This window comes from Acinonyx jubatus, chromosome B1, assembly GCF_027475565.1.
Source record: "Acinonyx jubatus isolate Ajub_Pintada_27869175 chromosome B1, VMU_Ajub_asm_v1.0, whole genome shotgun sequence".
Taxonomy (NCBI): Eukaryota; Metazoa; Chordata; class Mammalia; order Carnivora; family Felidae; genus Acinonyx; species Acinonyx jubatus.
Genome location: NC_069382.1, coordinates 113,916,104 through 113,936,544, shown reverse-complemented (window position 1 = coordinate 113,936,544; position 20,441 = coordinate 113,916,104). Strand labels below are relative to the sequence as shown.

The 20,441-nt window shown below is 35.3% G+C and overlaps 2 protein-coding genes across 2 annotated transcripts in view; one reads left to right on the top strand and one right to left on the bottom strand.

Moving 5' to 3' along the window:
• The window catches only part of AIMP1 (aminoacyl tRNA synthetase complex interacting multifunctional protein 1), a 52,629-nt gene extending 41,217 nt beyond the window's left edge, over nucleotides 1-11,412 (top strand). The window contains exon 8 of the mRNA XM_053217085.1: nucleotides 248-11,412. Within this exon, the coding sequence (XP_053073060.1) occupies nucleotides 248-256 (9 nt within the window). The 3' untranslated portion in view covers nucleotides 257-11,412. The remainder of the gene's footprint in view (nucleotides 1-247) is intronic.
• On the bottom strand, nucleotides 7,317-20,336 carry GIMD1 (GIMAP family P-loop NTPase domain containing 1). Its single transcript, XM_053217086.1, has 3 exons — nucleotides 20,194-20,336; nucleotides 18,530-18,924; nucleotides 7,317-9,656 (listed from the first exon to the last, which is right to left on the bottom strand). Exons 2-3 carry the CDS (start codon nucleotides 18,920-18,922, stop codon nucleotides 9,396-9,398), a joined length of 654 nt encoding a protein of 217 aa, XP_053073061.1. The 5' UTR covers nucleotides 18,923-18,924; nucleotides 20,194-20,336; the 3' UTR covers nucleotides 7,317-9,395.
• Between the last annotated feature and the right edge of the window lie 105 nt (nucleotides 20,337-20,441).

The window sequence follows — 20,441 nt, the reverse complement described above, 5'->3', positions numbered from 1 at the left end:
TACACTTTCCAATAAATTGATGTAAAAGCAGCAGTCTAAATTTTTTAGTCTAGATGGTTGTAAAGATTCTTTGGGTACCTAATACAAGATTAATTATAGATTGTTACGTTTTAGAAGAGTATTTAAAATCAATATATTTTGCTTTTTCATGTACCGTCACACTGTCAGTATGTTAAAAGAAATTGTTACCAAAGTTAACATATATATGTATTAAGGTGCCAAATGCCTATTTTCACTCATCTTACAGATATTGTAGGAACAATGAAAATTAACTTAGGAATTATGAGCTTTCAAGTTCACCAGCCTTGAGATGATGACTGATGAGGGCTACCAAAAAGAAATGCATCTCTGGAGGTAGGAGTATAGATATTGTTTGAAAGAAAAATCATACATACAGTATCTAGCTGCTTATAGTCTCTAATCAGAAAGAGAGGCAAAATAAATTTAAAACAACCCTGCATGCCAGCTTATGAAAGGTATAATGAAATTTCATTTATTTAAGTCCATGGAATTCTGGTAGGCCAGTTTTATCTTCTTGCTGAAAAACCAAATATTAACAGAGCATCAATAGCAACAACTGACAAGTAAACACAAATGAAACTCAAAAGTTATTTTGTACTCAGGATAAATTATTCTTTTGGAAATAAGACTGTTATAAAATCTTTCGTGATTCTGTATTTTCTAATTTTTCCCAATTAAATTTCTTTAAATATTCTAATATAAATTAAAGAATGTTTCAACTACTTAGATAATTGAAATATTTGTTCCCAGGTTTTAAAATTACATAAAACATTAATCAAGTCATCAATGTAGCCCCATTATTAGTCATTGTTTTTACAGGAAAAAGAATTCTATTTTATTTGTCTCACTGGGATAAGAGAGTTCTTATGGAATCAACAACAACAAAAATGGCATTGGTAGTGAACTGTACATAAACCTTTTGGCTTCTGACTAGTATTCAGCCCTTTAAGGATTTCAACGGTAGAAGGTAGTGTTAGGTCACAGCCTAAACAGTTGGTGCCTTTCAGCCTCTATTTAAACCGGAAAATAATAAATCAATGAAGTTGACCCAATCACAGGATGCTTTCTTAAGCAAGATTGGCCCACTATCTTACAGTGAATATTGGGAGTACTAACTTTTCTTATATTTAGAAATTCCATGTGTATTATTGCTTTGAGATTAGTCATTTTCAGGGCATGTTGATTTTAATATAAAATTGAAAATTTTTTCTCCGCCTTGCTTTCACTAAAAGCATTAGGTACTCTAGGATACAAGAATAAGTGCCCACCAAACATGATTTATCATTGCTTTTTAAAAATATGTAAATTTCTATTTAGACTATCTACAGAATATTCAAAGTAACTCATAGAAGTTTAATAAGAAGCATGTCAGCAAGACAGAGGGTGTGGATAAGACTGTGTCAAGCAACATTAGTGAGTTTAACCAGGTCCCAGAGTCTTGGCCTTGGCTTTGCAGGTCCAAAAGCCTGCATTTGTAGATGACTGTCAGAGATGCTAAGATATCCAAAGAGCTTAGTATTGGTTTTGACACCAGATTATCTAGTTTTGATTTCTGGCTGTACAACTTAAATGCTTATGTAAGCTAGGGTAACTGTTTAGCCTTTATGTACTTTATTCCCCTTGTTTAAGATGGGTACAGTAAAGTACTTATCTTAGAGTTGTAAAGAGTGTGGGAGTTTAGTACTTAGAGTACTTAAGACAGTTCCTATTATATAATAGATACATATCATGTTGATATTAGTTTATGGTAGAGATATTCCTTTTCCAGAAACTAGCGTTCTTGAGATTTCCTGAGAAGTTAAATTCTTGTTCAGAACGTTACTCAGTGTATATGAAGTGAGCAGAGTATCTTAAGGAATATTTCATACAGACTGAGGTCCTGTTTTTTAACAGACTCTATTATTTTTTTGTACCAGATATAGTATCTGTTACCTTGCTGGAGATGTTCATTACTACATTACTGAAAATTTCCCACTGAAATCTGTTGTTTAGATATTTAGATACCATTCATGTTCATTGATGCCCTTTGACTGGTTTAATATTAATGATAAAGTTTTAAATAGTTTTGCAATTTTCTTATACTAGGAAGACAATATTTCTCACTATTGTGTTTTAGTTTATTATAAATAGAAGCAATTCTCTTTTCAAGTTCTTGGTCAGTGGGGAAGCATATCACTATTGCGTGTAACAGGAACATTAAAAGGATATGAGTATACCTCAGCTTTCCAGGGAAATTATATGTTGTACCTTTAAAAAAATAAAAATATCAGAAGTGCTCAATACTAAGGGTATACTTTAGCCACATAAACTGTGACACTCTGAGCATTATGCAACAATGTAAAAAACTAAAACTTTATCACCAAAATACCAACTAAAAACTATGGAGGAAAATTAATGTAACTCAACTAACAATAATATTGCAAATTACTGTTCTGTGGAGAAACCTTTACTCTCCAAAATTTCAATTAAGGAATAAACCATGCCCTTTTCTAACAAAAGTTGGCGGAGGGGAGTATATTCATATTTCTCTGCTATTATGGATTTTTATTATAGAATTATTATTAAGATATTTAGTGCTTTATAGCTAACAAAATAGTTTCACACATCTTATCTGTTTCTTAACTCTATAGAGGTAGACCAGCCATTTCATTTACCCTAAAGAACCAACAGAAAAGTTAAATAAATGCCTGTGCTTAGTGTAACTAGCTGAAACCTAGATCTTCTTCCAGCTTTTAACTAATCCTGTACTCTTCTCCATTACAATATACTACCTTATGTGTCACTTAAATGCCCTGTGGTTTCTTGTATTTGCATGAGAAACAACTTTTCTTCTGTTTAAACTTTAGGAAAAGATAGTGATAAACTCCCTAAACTGTAGTAGTTCATGTAAGGAGATTAGGGTGACTCCTTTAGTGGAGTATTTAAGAGATTCTAAAGAGAGAAGTGAGATCATTCATTAAACATTGCTTTGGAGTGGTTGGTTACAAAGATAATTTACCAACTTTCTTCTTTTTGTTGCAGAAGTTCTTAGGAAGAATCTCTTGGTAAAACAAGGCTGCTGCTGCTGGTAGCAGTTGGCTTGATTCTATGAATAGTGTACTGTTGAGGGCACTGATCCTGACTGGCCATCCCAAAAGCCAACCTATGAGAGAAGTCACTAAGTTCTGATAGATAGATAGATAGATAGATAGATAGATAGATAGATAGAAGTAATATTTAATTATTTAATCCAGGAGCAACTCTATAGTTACACCTCATTTGCAGTACTGTTTGGATGATAATCCCAAAATTTGCAGTGATAATGACAAGAAGGAAGGTAACTGATGGCTAATATACCTCTATACAAAACCAGACATTCAGATACCAACTTGTTGGAATGAAAGAGTGGCTTACACATTCTTGCTTACTGCACTTTTTATAGTTCTGGTTTTTCCTTTGGACAAATCTTGGCAGAGATAATTCATAGGGGTATAACTCCAAAAAAAATTTGGAAAAAGGACTCAGAACAATGAAATAATTGCTGGTTTGAAAGTGAGCCATCTGGAATTTCAGAGTGTGAATTAATTATTGTATATTATATTTTTTCACCCTTATGTATTCCCTTGTTTATTTTTTTTCCTTCCCCTTCCTTACTCCCACCCCCCGCCTAGCATACACTATTCCCAGTTCTCTGGATTTTTTAGTAAAATATGTGTGTAAGTGTTATTTTATGTCTCCATCAACATCATTTCCTATCTGGCAGGCTATTGTCCTTAGCAACAGCAACAGAAACAAGCCTGGGACTCAATAATTGTAAGAAAAAAGAATAATCCTTTTTAATGAAGGAGCTAACTGCTCTTCCTTGCCTTTCCCATTGCTACATAATACCTGAAGAATTGTTCAAATAGCAATTATTAATGTCTGCTCATTTCTGCAATGGCATTTTTGTGAGGAGCCTTCATATCAAGGTTGCTCTTAACAGTTTTACATTTGTTTTTGTAAATTGCCTCATTAGAATATTATACATCCCAGTAGAGAAATGCTCTCAATACATAACATCCACTTAACTTTTCAGCTCTAAGATTGCATATTTGGCTGATACTTGTTAGTTTAAAACCCATTCAACTTTTTACACCTGGGGAATGTGGAAAGAACAGTATAGGAGTTATCCAAAATCAACACCACAATTTGATTTCTCTTTGAAAAAGATTTAAGAAAAATACAAAGTAAAAGTCACTTTTAGAGGTTAACAAAAGAGAATAATAATGTTGGTAAAAATAACCTTTTTCTAAAACTTCAGTTGTCATATGAAAAGATAACATTTTCTCTTAAAACAGCACATAAATGGAAAACAAAAACTTCAGGTGCTTATGAATACATTTATTATTAAAAATAAGGTTTGAGGATTTGGGGAACAGCGATGTCATTTAAAAACATTGGCCTTTTATAAAGAATATACCTGAATGTGCCTGAGGCACATTGGTAATATGCCTGAAACACAGTAGAACAGAAAATCTAAACAAATTCTTAATGAAAAATATGGCAGAGTATAAACATAAGTAAAAGCAAATCTGAAATTGCTAATTGAGGTAATCTATTTAGAAGAATAAACCTAGTAAAGGTCAGAACTAATGAGTATTAGGGGTGAATCACCAATGTCCCAAGATGGTATGTGCTAATGAGACTCTAAACTCAGCTACACAAAAATATCAAGTATACCATCTTCCAGTCCTCTAAAATGTTCAAAACTTTCAAATACAAAGTTTGGTAGAGAATTTTGTCTTCCAGGTGAGAATAGCATATAGTTTGGGCCTCTGAAGGGACATGAGGGAAGATTGCAAATTATGGACTAATGGGATAGGTGGCAGGACACCAAAGATGAACTTTCTGGATATCATTTCTTTTACGTAGAGCTAATTTTGGTCACATGGTTCTTTTGTCACAAGTTGTAATTATCTCCAGTTGTGATTAGTTTATTCAATGGGTACACATGTACTGTCATCAAAAAAAAAAAAAAAAAAAACTAAACAACCCAACTTCAAGTAGAGTACAGCACAGCAACAAGAGGTTCACTGTGGTGTCTCACCATACTTTTGATTCAACTACCCCACTACCAACTAACAACTTACTTCTCTACATGCGCTATGCTGATTATTATGAGGAGTTAGAATTGCTGCTGCATAAGGGTACATGGAAGAACAAGTCTGGAGTTTAATGCCTCTTGGATACTGTACTAGAATTAAGAGTATATTAGGGAAAACACACTGACAAGAAAGATGAGGGAAGATTGAAACAGTGGTGAGCAATGGACCTTCTAATATTTGTATATTAAGTTGAAAGAGAAAATGATAAATTACCAGGAATGGTCAATGTAGTTGGTAAGAAAGTACTTTTGAACAGAAGGGGCAATCTGTCAGGAAAATCTTGAATTAAATGTCTTAGCAAAATCTGGTAATAGGGGGAAAGGAGAAGCATTCCAAAGCCCTCTTTCCTAGGTAGGACATGGGAAGGAGATAAGGATAGGGAGAAAATGAAAGTGTTCTACAGGTCTTACCTTAGTTGGTGAGGGCATAATGCTCTATGGAAAGAAAGTTCTTAGGGAAGTAGTTGTTACCTTGTCAAACTAATAGTGCTTGATTCTGAATTCAGAAATAAGGAAATAATCCTTAATGCATATCAGAGTAGAACTTTGAAATTATCAAGGATCAGCAAAACTGATTTGGTAAAGGAAAAGAAAACTGTAAGAAATACAGTAATATAAAATAATTAAACATAAAGTATGATGGAGAAACATCCAATATGCTTGCATGGGAGAATTTAATATCACAAAATATTTTTCATAACACAAGTTTTTTTAATTAGGAAAAATCTAAAAAATACATAAATGAATGCCTGAGAATATCTAGCAAAATATTTTCAAATAAGAGAAACTTGTTCTAGATAGCAAGGAATGATACAGAGCCATTTTAATTAAATCATTCTGGTATCGGCGGTATAAAATAGATAACAGAAAGAAATAAGAATCCAGAATAGATCCAGAAATAAAGGAGATATCTTTCTCTATATATATCTACCTACCTCAGTCTGTCTATCTTCAGTAGGAAAAGGATGAATTATTTAGTAACCTAGAGAAAGTATAATTGATTACCCATCTGAAAGAAATGAAACTAAAACCACATCTTGTATCAAATACAGAGAAGTATATGAGTATAAGAAAATTCACAAATTTAGTTTGGCATAAATTCTCATGAAGTTAAGGGATAAATAATAGAAGAGGAAAAATAGCAATGTGAAAGACAGATGGAAGACTAATATCCGTAGTGTACAGAGAGCTCTTCTATTTTGCCAAGCAGGGAGTGTTAAAAAAAATATTCAGTGACACTTGTTAAAGATGATAAGGCAGACTTTATTCAGGATTGTGTAGATAGGTATAAGTACTACTGCAGTGGGATGTTAGAGTCGGGAGAGAGATTGGATTCAACTCCAGATATTGCACAGCCAAGTGTGAGAATTGACAAGGATATGAATTTACACCCCAAGGAGCAGGGTGGGGAATCAGTGGTCACTTTGGAGTTGATGGAGGATGAGGAACCTGATCAGATACTGAGGGTCGAGGGTTCTGGTTTAACTAATGTATCAGAATTCTTGCTAAGACTAGATCTTACAAAGAAATGCACAGGCGGGCCTAGACGTTTAAGCCTGACTAAAGTTTTGGTCAAGCAAAGAATCATTATAAGAAGTAATCCAATAGGAAAATGATAAAAAGGATAATGTGAAGAGGCAATTCATAGAGGAGCAAATCTAAATGAGCAGCGTGCTTATAAAGATAGTCTAATTGAATAGTAGTTTGGGAAATGCAAATTAAGGTAAGATAATTTAACATTTATCAAACTGGTGTTAGCAGTAGGTATTTAAGGTGATAACACCAACTGATGACAAAAATATAGGAAAGGGTACTCAAATGTTGGTGTAAATAAAGTTTGTGACACTATGAAGAGAAACTGGGTAAGATATATTGAAATTAAAAGGTATGTATACCTCAACCCAGAAACTCCACTCTTGGAAATATAACTTACAGGAAAACGTCAATCTTATGCACACACACACACACACACATGAATAGTTGTCAGAGCATGACTCTTGGTGACAAAAACTGGAGTGCACGTCAATAGAGGAGTTGTACAAATTGTTATAAATACACTGAAATGTAAAAAGGGATGAATTTAAGCTACTTTTTAGAGTTGGAGGAATTTTTATGAGATTGTATTAAGTGAAAGAAAGATGTTGTAGAGAGTATGATATGAAATGTTTTTTAAAAAGGCAAAAGTCCTCCATGTGTTTGTGTGTATTCCATGTGTGATTACTTGGACTAGCAGGAAAATATGAATGGTGCTCTTTGTTGACATGAACTCTCTCTAATTGGCTGATGTGCATGAAGAGGAGAGATGGAAGGAGGAGAGAGGTAAAAGTGGACCAAAAAAGCAGAGTAGAAGACTACTAAAAGAAAGTCAAATATGTCATATCACAATTAGGGAGTTATGTAAATGTACATATGTTTATATATATATATGTGTGTGTGTGTGTGTGTGTGTGTGTACACACACAAATATAAAACATAATTTAGGGGAAAACATCACAGAAGTCTTCCTCTTTGAAACTGGAGGCACCTTTCCTGTATTAATCAGGTTGGCCTCAGAGGTCTTGAACCCCTGAATGTTCTCCACAACCTATCTTTCCTGAAACTAGTATTATTTATATCCTAGAAGAGTTAGCTGATGTCACATGAATGAAAGATATGAAGGACTTAATACCTGAATTTTCCACTCCCTTCGCCACTCACTTCAGTTTCAGCTTTGCAGCCTCAAATCTCATTATCTGTCACGAAGGGAGCAACCCCTGGGGAAGTGTCAATTCCTATTTAGTTCTTAAACTCAGCCCCGTTGTTGGGTCCTGCAGAGAAATAGAGATACTGTTTCAAGTTGGAATTCGAATTATGCTTTCACATAGAAGCATTTTACAAATTTTGGTGTTAGGCTTTCTAATGCATTTCTAGGTGTTGTGCTAGAGTTCAGGTAAAATTAAGCATTAAGTAGGCTTATGAGGACTAGTCTGGGAGGATAATCATGAGCTACAATCCTGTTTCTAATAGGAAATACAGTGAATTGCACACTTAAAACAACTTACAAATTAATTTCACTATTTTAGTGAAAGTTTTATAAATTATAAAGCTCATATACCAATGTTAAACATGAGGATGATTCAATTTTGATTTGGTGGTAGACTTGGCTATGATTGACTAGAATTATTTTCCTTCAGTCCTCTCTGCTGCCTTTTAGACCATCGTCTCTACTAAGCCAACATGACCAACCTTACAAGGTAGAGGAGGCCTCTTTTTAAGTCCAGGCTTTATTCTTATTTGGTTAATACAGTAATATCGTTACCCTTGTTTGTGCTGCAGGGCTTGGCTCTGAATTTTTACCTATATTTCCAACCCTAAATACGAACCACAGGTTATAAAAAAGTGGAAAAGAAAGTTAACATTTCTTGAGCATCATTACAGTAACTATCCATTAGATATTCCAAATGAGGCCTTTCACAGGATTAAATAATTTTCGTTGTCTAGCATCAAGTAATTGGTGGAACTAGTTTTTAAAATATAGATAATAATTGATTCATCTTAAATTTCATTCAAATATATATACTAAACAGTTTATGAATCAAAAGTGTTTATTGAATTTTTACAAAGTGAGTACTCAAACTAACCTCCAGATCAAAAAACTAAATATTACCAGACTCTCAGAAGCTGCCCAGTGCATGCTCACTGTCCCCTCCCCAAGAGTGACCTCTCCTTCTAACATCAGAGTAGTTTATATTACATCAGTTTTGACTGTTTTTGAACTTTATACAAATGGAATAATATAGTATATACTGTTTCATTCAATTTTATGTTTGGACAATTCATTGGTATTGTTACATGTGGTTGTAGTTTGCTCATTCTCATTATTATATAAATACTCCATTGAATATACCTCAATTTGCTTATCTATATTCCTGTTAATGGACTTTCGGATAATTATTGGTAGCTATTTGGCTATTATGAATAGTATTACCAAGAGCATTCTTGTACATACATGTCTTTTAGTGTACAAATCTACACATTTCTGCTGGATATATAATTATAGGGCAATTGCTGTGTCATAGGATTTGCATTAGAAGTCTTGTTTCCTTTAATTTCTTTTTAACAGCCAAACAGTTGTCCAAAGTGGTTATACCAATGTACGCTCTCAGTAGCAGGCTATGGGAATTCTGACAGCCCTCAACCATTCTGACAAAGGCACTTTTGAAACAAGGTTTCTGACTCTAAAGCCCAAAGCTCTTTTCCCTTTATCTAAATTTTATTTAAAGGTAAGAACTTGGTAACAATTTTCTTTTATAAATTCCATGATTCTTTCTAAGATTTTTATTCTTTGTTCATTAAGTGAGTTTCCTTTTTTATACTGGAAAATATATCTGCACTGTACAGAATTTAGCAGGGTTAGCAGTGTATCGGAGGCCTCGTGCAAGTATTTATCTTCACTGAACCCAGCCTCTTCTATTTTTTCTGCATGGGTGAAAAGAATGGCAGTGTAATTCTTCCAAGCATGTCCTAGAAGTTCCTGAAAGAGAGAGAAAGTTAAATGGCTATTTGCCTTGGCCTAGATTCCTCAAACACCAGCAAAGGAATTATGGTCCAACATAGGCAACAGATCTGGATGTCATTATGTTACTAAAAATTGATATATGCAATGGAAAGTGAAGATGGGGTCAAATAATGTAAGTAAATGGAGAGAGATGGGTGGATTTTGTTAAAAAAAAAAGGCTTTAATTCTCCATTTCATTTTGCTCTTACAATTTATGTATACACAATTTCAGAACTGCATGTTATTAATGCTGCATATGATACAATTACATTTATAACATTCAGCAATAATTTCTACTTGCCTGCCAACCTAGAGCTGTTAGAACCACTGAATTCCTTTAAGTCAGAGGACTTGGGCCAAGGGAATTGTCGTATTCTTTTTGTAGAAATGTTGTGTTATCATGATAACCAAAAGTGTCTTCTAAGGATTTGTAATTATATAATCTGGTTACAATCTATTGATTAGTCAGATGTGATAAAATGGAAAAGTTAAGATCAAATTACATTTAGTGATTTGAAACAGCTACAAAATATTATTGTGATTCACTCGCATCCTCTTCACTTCACATGCTTAGAATCAAGTCCAATTTATCAGATGACTTCCTCTACTGTGGTTGAAAAACATTGAAGACTGGTGTTCCTTTGTTTAGTGATATATGGAAGTTGGTTATATAATAAATTCTTGTTTGGTGAAAATAAGCTGATGTAAAGCAGAAATGCCAGCATGTGGCAAATTGTTCATACAATATGGAAGGTGTCTAGGAATAACCATTTAACTTTTTAAAATATTTACAAAGTTATATGAAATCATGGCATTGTGAAAGTAAAATGGCATTCCATTCATTCCAAATATTCTCATTATCAAAATATTTTCAAATCTGCTACCAGTTTATAATAGCAGTTTGGAATTTAGATCCTCACCATCATCTCAAATAGAAAGTTTATTAGGGTTTTATTTATTTTTGAGTTTTTGGAAAGATATAAAATAGTTAGGAATGAACATAACAAGAAATATCCAGGACCTCTAGTAATCAGAAGAAGGAAGGAAGAACAACTACTATTTAGTTCTAGATATTATGCTAGGTACTTTACATGCTTTATTTATTTTGAAATTCAACATAATGCTTTGTGGAAGATACTAGTATTATTTCCATTAAATATGGAGAAACTGATGTATAGAGAGGTTGAATACAAATCCATAGAGGGATATCAGGACAAACTGGTTTAAAAATTCTTGAGAAAATTGAAAGATGGTTTGGGAAACTATTTTCAATGTATGTAACAAATACAGGATTGGTATTTAGAAGACTGAAAAACTGAAAATGAAAGGAAGAGAGAAAAGGGGAGAAGGAAAGGAAGGAAGGGAGGAGGAAGGGAATAAGGAGTCAAGACATGTAAATAATAGAAAATACGGCAACTGTGGGACAATATATTTAAACATCTTGAGACCATGGTTACCAACTAAATTCCTGGCACAGTCTGGCATTTATCAGACTATTTGTTTACACATTTATCTCTCTAACTTGACCAGTAGCTTTTGGAAGGCAGAGTCTGTGCCTTACTATGTAAGTCAAAGCTTTGGCACATTGTAAACTCTCACTAGATATTGGTTGGATTAATTTGGAATGTAGACCTCACTGTCATCTCAAATAGAAGGTTTAGGGTTTTATTTATTTGTTTTTGAGTCTTTAGTTTTGAAGTTTAATCTTTGGGACATAAAGAGGTACTTTCCTCATGGGTTTGCATGTAGTCTGCATTTTGTGTTTTAAATTCAGAAACACTTTTCTCAGTGAGTAAGTCCAAAATTTTCCTCATATCTGTTTAAAATTTGTCTGTACCATAGAATAATTATATATATCTAATTCTAAAAATGGCCTGCTTGAAGAAAATCTGAATTGAAATTTTAAGATCAGTACATTCAATGAATAATTATTTTTAACAGATTCTAAACTTTACAAAAGGATATTTTAAAAAGTACTTTAGTTGGCATATTCTTATGTGCCTTCAGAACACAAATTAGCAAAATCTTAACTAACCTAACTTGTAAAAAAGATAATTCTTGTGTAAATCTAATATATGTGTAATTTCAACATCACATTTTACCTAAAAGTGACATAGCAAAATGTGTCATATTCAGTATGTTGTAACATGTTCCTTGTGAGAGAAGATCAAAGCATTGCAAAATAAACTAGTGTTGTGAGTTGAATTGTGTACCCACCCCCCCTCCAAATTCATATGTTGAAATCCTAATACCTCAGAATGTGACTTTATTTGACAATAGGGTCATTGTGAGTGGGCCTCTAATCCAATGTGATTGGTGTCCTTATAAAACAGCAATTTGGACAAAGATAAGAATAAAGGGAAAATGCCATGTAAACATAAAGACAGTCATCCATAAGCAAGGACAGAACTCTTGGATAGATTCTTTACTTATAGCCTTCAGAAGGAACTAACCCTGCTAACATTCATTTCAGACTTCTAGCCTCCAAATTTATTGAAAGACAATAAATTTCTGTTACTTAAAAGCCACCCAGGTAGTGCAGCCTTGTTACAACAGCCCTAGCAAATTAATACAAATGGCTGAAAAATTAATGAAGTGCTAAATAGATTTAGATTCTGGGAATAAAAAGATTCTTGGGTTATTTACATCAGAACCACTTGGGATGCTTGCTAAAAATGCATCAGTATCTTTAGGGATGGATCCTGGGAATTTGAACTTTAAAAAGAATTCTAGGTGATTTATTCCTTCTGCAAATATTTATTGGGGGTTTACTTTGTTCCAGGGACAAAGAGTGGACCATGACATAAACTTTCTGCTTATGTCTAGTGGAGAATTGTTTGTACTACCTAAACTTAAAACTGAGGAAGAGGGGCAGGCAGGAAAGAAAATACTTTCAATTTGGTTTAATTGCAGGTATTGTGATAGAAAATATATTAGTGCTTTAGAGGCAGACATTTAGCCCAATTTGGGGTGGAGGTGGAAAGTGAGCGTAGAGGAAGGGATCAGCATGAGTTTCTAGCATGTGATGATGCCTTGAGTGTAGGCATCAAGAAGAGAGTTATCAGACTCTTGGTGTGAAGACACACCAAGTAAAGAGACTGATTGAGCATTATTGGGAATTGTATAGTACTGGGCCTTTATTTCTATAAAGTGTAATTATTAATCCTTGAATGTTCTTATTTCTGAAAGTTTCTCAAATTTAGAGCCAGTTCTGATATTCACCAAGTACATGATTGATGTGTTTATATTGATTGTTATGATATTGAAATGTTTAATTCAAGTTAATAAATAGACACCTTAACCTCTTGAGTGCTACCCCCAGGCCTACCCTCTGGGTGTTGGTTGATGCATGAACCACATTTATCATTAAATATTTTTAAAACATCACTATAATAAAAATTCATGCTAAATAAACTGTTTGGCTCAAGTGGTCCCTTCCTGAGTTATATAATATAGAATTCTTCTCTTGCTGGTTAGTACTTAATGCATTAAATGGTATAACTTTCACGGTATGTCTTTAGTTCCTGATTTTCTGGGTTGTAACGTTAACACATTCTGTTTTTGTCTCCACCAGACATTTCCTATACTTTAAACTATAATAACATTCAGGAAAAATGAGTTAAACCACCTAAGGAAAATGGATCTATAAGTGCGACACCACTTAAAAGTCCATGTGTTCAACCACTCAAGTTTTTACATGTTGATAATTATTTATGAAAGGATGCTCATGTCCTAAACTGTGAGAGAAATTGCACTTTTGAGTTACTGCCAAAAATAGAAGGGAATGGTTGATTTAGCTTATAATCTTTAGATTGATTTTTGGCTGCAAAATAGTTGACTACTTGAAAGTAGTGTCGCTTGGTGTATAGTCATGGTGTTAGTGGCCAAACATGTTCTCTGTGGACCCAGAGAAAGAATAATCACAGTTGATTGATACCTCACATAAAAATCCAAGAGCAAGATAAGTTAATGTAAGTTATCTGGTGTTAATAATTTAAATATAGTACTAAGCTAGATGGAAATGTTACAATCAATCATGAATTGTTTGGTTTCAGAGTGCTAATGGGTATGAGTCCATCTAGTCCTTTTGGGACAACTAGTTAGGATATAAATTTTGTTTTCCAGGAATTATGTTCATTTTCCCAGGACCTCACCAGCCCTGCCCCATTTGTTTGTGGTTGATGAAATCATAGCATCTGGACTTTTTCGGGGGGAAATTTTAAAAAGCCAACTATTACATCAACTGAGAGAAAAATTATCATGGAACAGGAGGACAATAAGGACCATTCTTTATATTTCATACTATTCCCTTACTCTCATCCCACTTAAAGCACCACATTACCTTCTCAGAGAACTGAATGATAAGGCGTTGTTAGATGCAGAGAATATTCAGCCTTAGAGATCATGTGTCCAAATTGCCTTATTTTACAGATGAGGATATTGTGGACTTTTGATGTTAAATGACTTTGCCAAAGCTGCACAGCTGATTGTTGGAAGGCCTGGGCCTGTGACAGAGGTCCCCTCACTGCCAGGCCCATGTCTTTCCCACTAAATTAGAGCTTCTCACTTTAACCTTAGTAAGCCAGTGAATTTTCTTCCCAGATTTTTTTTCTAAATTAATAAGGAAATTCTTATACATCAGGGCTGTGTATGCTTGATTTCACTCTGATTTTCTTCTGAAATCTATCAAGAAAATCCCAAAGAAGGCTACAAATAACATGTCCTAATTTTAGCATAAGACAGATACTAACAAAATTATGACCATAGCTGACATTTGGTGTGCACTTGCCTTGTGCTAGTGTCTGAGTTAATTTACTGTTATAATATGAAATTAGTCCTGAAAATAACCCAGTAAAGGAGACACTGCTGTTTTCCCACTTTACCAATTAAGAGATTGAAATCTAGAGAAATTACTTGCCCAAGGTCACAAAACAAGTAAGCCGAAACTTGAACACAAGTATATCTTACTATAGAACCTGTTCTCTTAACCTCTATTAATAGGTTGCTCATAATCTAGTAATTCATTTGAATAAGGACTCATTATAATTTGTGTAGTGACAATAATAAAAATGATAATGGTAGTAATTTTCTGCAAACCTACTGTAAGTCAGGCACAATGCCAAGCACATTATATTCATTAAATATAACCCCCAAAATTTTTAACATAGGTAAAATTATCCCCATTTTATAAGTGAGGAAATCAAGCCAAGAAACTCTTAGTAACATTTTTAGTCATATATCTACAATTGTAACAAGGCTTATTTTTCAACTAAATGGTATTAAACAACTAAGCCCATTATGTTTGTTAAGTATTTTCAGGCCTTGCACTGGCCTTTCTGAGCCTTTTGTATACACACACACCTATAACATCAACATTTGAGTTCAGTCTAAATCAAAAATACATGCTTGAAACCTGATTGTATATTAGTAATAACACATGATGCCCTGATGGTGGAAAGAATTTGGAGTTTAGTCAATTCCTGGATTCAATTCCTTGTGCAGTTTGGCTGCTTGCTAGAACTTTTCTTAAGGTAACTTTATTCTGTATTCTCTGATTCATTACTTGTGGATTTTTAAATAACATTCAAGTGATAGTCAGATAATATTTAGATGAATCATTCCCTTTATTTCCCAGTTTCGGAGAGATGACTCACTGACATCTCCACCATTTTGCTATAAATTACGAAGGCCTAACATAAATAAAGAAAAAGGGATCATTTGGGGAAATGTTTCATTTGTCATAGCTGGCAGCCTATAACCCCTCTAAAAAATATTAAGAGCACAAATTAAAAGAGACATTTAAAGAGGGAATAGGGAGGTACAGGAAAGAAGAGGTTACTTTTCTGGCATTGGCGTTGTTGACTCCTTCCATGACAGGGAGCAGCGCCCCCAGAAAGGAGGAGAGGAAAGGGGAGAAGGCAGATATTCCATTCCCCATTTTGCATAAACCAGGAAGAAAAAGCAGTCCAGGGTGTGTCTGGAACCAGAGGACCTTAACAACTCCTTGCTCCTTCCTAACAGCTGTTGGTCCTGTTGAATATTCAGACATTCTGCAGCTGCTCCCAATCTGTGAGCATATCCAGATGGCTGCCACCAGTTACTTAAGCACCTTCAGGAAGAAGGTCATAAACAGCCAGCTTGTGCATAGGCGATCTTCAACCAAAAATTATGATGGAAGCCCAGAATAGGACTGCAGTGCCTCCCAGGGGTCATGGGCCCCTCTGAAGATTACTAAAATCTTGGCTGCTGAGTTTTCCTGGGAGGGAAAAGATATTTATTTTAGAAAAAATTCTGAATCTGAGTTTTACTCTAGCCTATCTCCTCCCTGCCTTTAAGTCATGACCTGGACACTGGCTTAAGGAAGGCAGTGGTAGGAGAAGGTGGCTGTATGCCAGATACCTTTTTCAAAGATGAGAGAGACATGTATGAATCAACTTCTCTTGTATAAAAAATAGGGGATTACAGTAGTGTTCTATATCCTAAAACTGGAAAACAAAATCTGTTTTTAAAATGTATGCCTTTTAAAATGCCCCTTTTGGCCAAGCATAGTACCAGCATAGAGAAAAAATTGGAGGCATAAGGAGAGAGGTTAGTTTTTGAGAAATATTCGTGCACTTACTGAATTTACTGAGTTACATCCACCTATACTTTAAGCCAAATGTTTATTTAATGGCAGCTTTAAATGAATTTTAAAACTTGTTTAAAAATTACACTGATGATGGGGTGCCTAGGTGGCCCAATCAATTGAGCGTCTGACTTTCGATTTTGGTTCAGGTGATGATCTCGTGGTTGGTGGGTTTGAGCCCCACATCAGACTCTGTGCTGATAGTATGGAGTCTGCTTGATATTCTCTTGCTCTCACTCTCCCTTTGCCCCTCCCCTGCTCGCTCTCTCTCTCTCTCTCTCTCTCTCTCTCTTTCAAAATAAATAAATACACTTAAAAAAATTACACTGATGGAATAGCAACAGGTTTCTCCCCCATCTGGTTTCTACCAGAAATATTGTTTGACATGCAGGCTTTCATAGTTTAGGGGAGGTTTGTGGGTTTTCTTAGATTACACATTGTTTCTTAATTGCAATCATCTTCTCTACTTTTGTACAGCATGTCCTTGATTTTTCAGGAGTTGGATGATGAGGATTATGTTTTTATGCTCTTGTCACCCTATTTTTTTCCGCTAGTTTTTTGTGATATGTTTTTTTTTTCATTTTTAGAAACATGCAGTTCCTGAAAAAAAAATGTGTCATTTAGAACAGTCTTATGCTTTTAGTAGTGAAAGGGAGGAAAGTATTCCTTTGAAGCTAAGTATACTGTCTTTTTAAGTGTAACAAACCCTACATCATGATCAGAGAAATGTCTGCTCTCTATTCACCATGTAATTTACCTGTAAAGCTTCTAGTAATGATGAGTTCTCTTATCTCAATGACTAAGCAAGGCTACTGAGTAATGCTAGTCAAGTCCAGCAGCTAAATTTGGTTGGCCCCAGACTAGAGAATCAAGACACTGAATGGAACGGAGCAGCTCAATGAGCAGTTTCCAGGAATTGTTGGTTTTACACGGGCCTGGTTCATATATGTCTACACTGTATGCAAGTATTACTCCCTCCATCTCCTAGTTATAGCCATACCCAGAACCTCTCCCTATCTTCAGCTCCTCTCCTAGACTAGCTGAACAAGCTTCCAAGATAGTGACTTATAATAAACGAACAAACAAACGTGAATGGACCACTAGGCAAAGGTGGCATATGTTATTTATGTTCACACTGAGGTCCCTGTGGTCTTCTCTTGGCTATCATAGATCAGTTAGTGGCCCTACAGATGATGAGGCACACAAAGCATCTGAAATTCTTTATTTCTTTCCTAAAAAATAAAGCATAGATCTTCTGTGCATGTTTGCCATGATATAAGTCAGAGTGAAACCTCCTTTCCCCTTGTCCATACATTACACTACTTTGGCGCTGTCTTATATTTGTTTATTCATCTCTTCTAGACTGTAAGTTTTTTGAGGGCAGGACTCATGTACTGTTCACTAATCATTAAGCTCTGTGCAGGTACCTAATACAGTTTGCAATGATTGAATCAGTGAATGAACACCTATTTGTTTGTGAACTGTAAGATACTGTCCCCTTAAAAAGGGGGGGGGGTGTACCTCAGTTGGTTAAGTGTCCAACTCTTGGTTTTGACTCAGGTCACGATCCTATGGTCATGAGATCCAGCCCTGCATCAGACCGCTCCCCTCCCCAACCTGCTTAAGATTCTCTCTCCCTCTCTCACTCTGCCCCTCCCCACTCCCTCTCTCTCTCTCTGTCTCTTAAAAAAAGGAAAAAAAAAAAAAGAGATTGTCCCTTTGATATTAAATGGATGCAAGTCAGTATTTTAGTCTTAGTTTAGTAGTTCTTAAGCTTGGCTGTTTTTAAGAAATATATGCAAAATTTATGCAAATGCATATACCCAGGCTCTACTCTTGTGATTCTCTTTCAGTGGGGCTTGGATGAATATGCATTTTTAAAGACAGCCCAGTTGATTCTGATGCAGATCGAGTGGAGACCACATTTACAAACTTATTCAGAGGTTAGTTAACCTCTGAAGTTAGCATCTTATTTTTTAGGGGGGTAGGTAGAGTCCTATGGCCCAGCTGCAAAATTACCGACCGAATTCCTCTAAAGGAAATTGTAAAAATGGTTCTTGGTGGGAAAGATCAAGTAATTTTTACCATTTCTATGTGACTAGCACTTGTTTTAAACTTGCTTTAAACTACTCTTTTAATCAAATTGTCATAGTTCTTTCCTGTTAGGATAATTGTCCTTCAAATAGGAATAATGGCATTAGTGTAATTGCCTATTTTGTATTACCTGAATCATCTGGACTAAGTCAGATACTTCCTGTCCACAAAGAGGCATGTCTGCTCTCTGGACCAGCAGTGCAAGATGGAGACCCTCTTGCCCAAAGTGATGTGCCAGGGCCTCCTTGACCTCCTGTTTCACATGCTTCTTGGTCAGTCTGCTGTGTGGATAACCTGGAGTGTCCAACACCTGGATCTGCAGGGTTATCTCTTGCCCCCCTCGACGCATGAAGCCACAGAGGTGACAACTGCGGCCCAGACAGCAATCTTTGGTCACAGAACATGGAGAAAAGCTGCTGTGGAAGTCAGTGCTTCCCAAAAGAATGTTCCCAGCAGAACTTTTTCCACTCTGAGTCATGCCAAAGAGGACCAAGTTGATGATCATCTTGTTAGAGTCTGTCATGTCTGTGGGTAAACAAAGGGTCAGCATAAGCAGTTAGATTTTTATACTCACCCAGTGTAAGGCATCTTACTTGGCCAGGGGCATTGCAGGTATTACCTTTGGTTTACTTACCCCTCATTCATAGTGGCTAAAACACGGAGGAGTTCTCCACGTTAGTGTAGACAACACAGTGATAGAGGAAGATTGAAAGAATATTGGTAGTTTGCAATGGGAGAGGAGAGAGAAGTTTAATATAGGTAAAGAAGAGAGGAGGAAGCAATAATTGTAGGAAAATGAGGGGGGAAAAACAAAATACATGAAGATAATGTAAACCATGTTTAGGAGGAATATGTTAACTCATCAATGTGGTAGGTGAGTCCATTTAGCAATGGGTGCTGATGTTTCTGACTTCATTAACAAGGCTAGCAGCAGTATTGAAAAATTAATCACTGTTGGAGGACAAGTAGGAACAGAAGAGTGGAAGAAACATCCTTCCTGCCTTTTAAATAACATCCCATACTTCTCCACCTCCCCACCCCATGAATACACAAGTGGCATCTGCAAAAAATTATCTTTCCTGACTTCCTGAGTGTTTGTCCCCTATGAAACATGAATAATGTTAAAGATTTCTTTTTTTGTTTACTATTTTTTTTACAACCAGGCAGCATTCTGATGAAAATGAGAACTGCTTGTAATTTCTGTTATGAAATAATTAGTAAATCATTTCCATGGTCCACCATAGTAACTTACTGGCTTTTGAATAAAGGAAGTAAAGCCCAACACATTGTGTAGCTCAGTTAGGAGGGAGAATCTTGAGAGAATCTATTCCATTTACAACACCCCTAACGTGGAGGTAATCTGTGCAGAAATAAGCATTTTAAGGTCACTGATAATTTTCATTAGATCAGTAAAGCAGAGCTACAGGCCGATTGCCAAGTATACTCAATTGCTGATGCAGAAATAAGGACACTTAATATTGCGTATTTATTACTTTTGCTTATAACTTGTATTTCTAATATTGTTTTATGTCCTTCTGGCCTTTCTTGTCCTCTAATGCCCCTCACCCCACCCTCCCTAGACTCTAATATGAACATTCTGAAGGAACCTCACACCCCCACACAAAATATACTCATTTTTGGAGTCCCTCAAGGTGATTCCAGCTCACCCAGCTCATTCAGCCCTATCAGCTAAACCGTAGTCACTCAGATTTCTTTTTACTCCTTAATCAAATGCATGATTTAAAAAGTAATAATGATTATAGAATCCCAATACATTCTCTGTATGTCACGTACCTTTTCCAATCTTAAAAATACTTTTTCCATAGACTTCCCTGGAGCTGGTATAGTTGTTCTCGGGTTGAACTTTAACCTTCTGACGGTGTTACTGTACCACTCTGGGACTGATACTGTATGTATTTTGTTTCGTTAATCTATTACCAGAATCCTCTCTATAAATGGTTAGTTATCTTCCTCTAATCAGCACTGAGTTGTTTTTTTTTTTTTTTTTCATCTGACAGACTAGTCATTTCAACAGATACTTC

Coding starts and splice junctions, on each gene's coding strand:
- GIMD1 (XM_053217086.1), bottom strand. CDS start 18,922: ATGACAGACTCTAACAAGATGATCATCAACTTGGTCCTCTTTGGCATG. Junction 9,657..18,529: donor ACTTAGTCCAGATGATTCAG/GTAATACAAAAT, acceptor TCTCTCTTTCAG/GAACTTCTAGGACATGCTTG.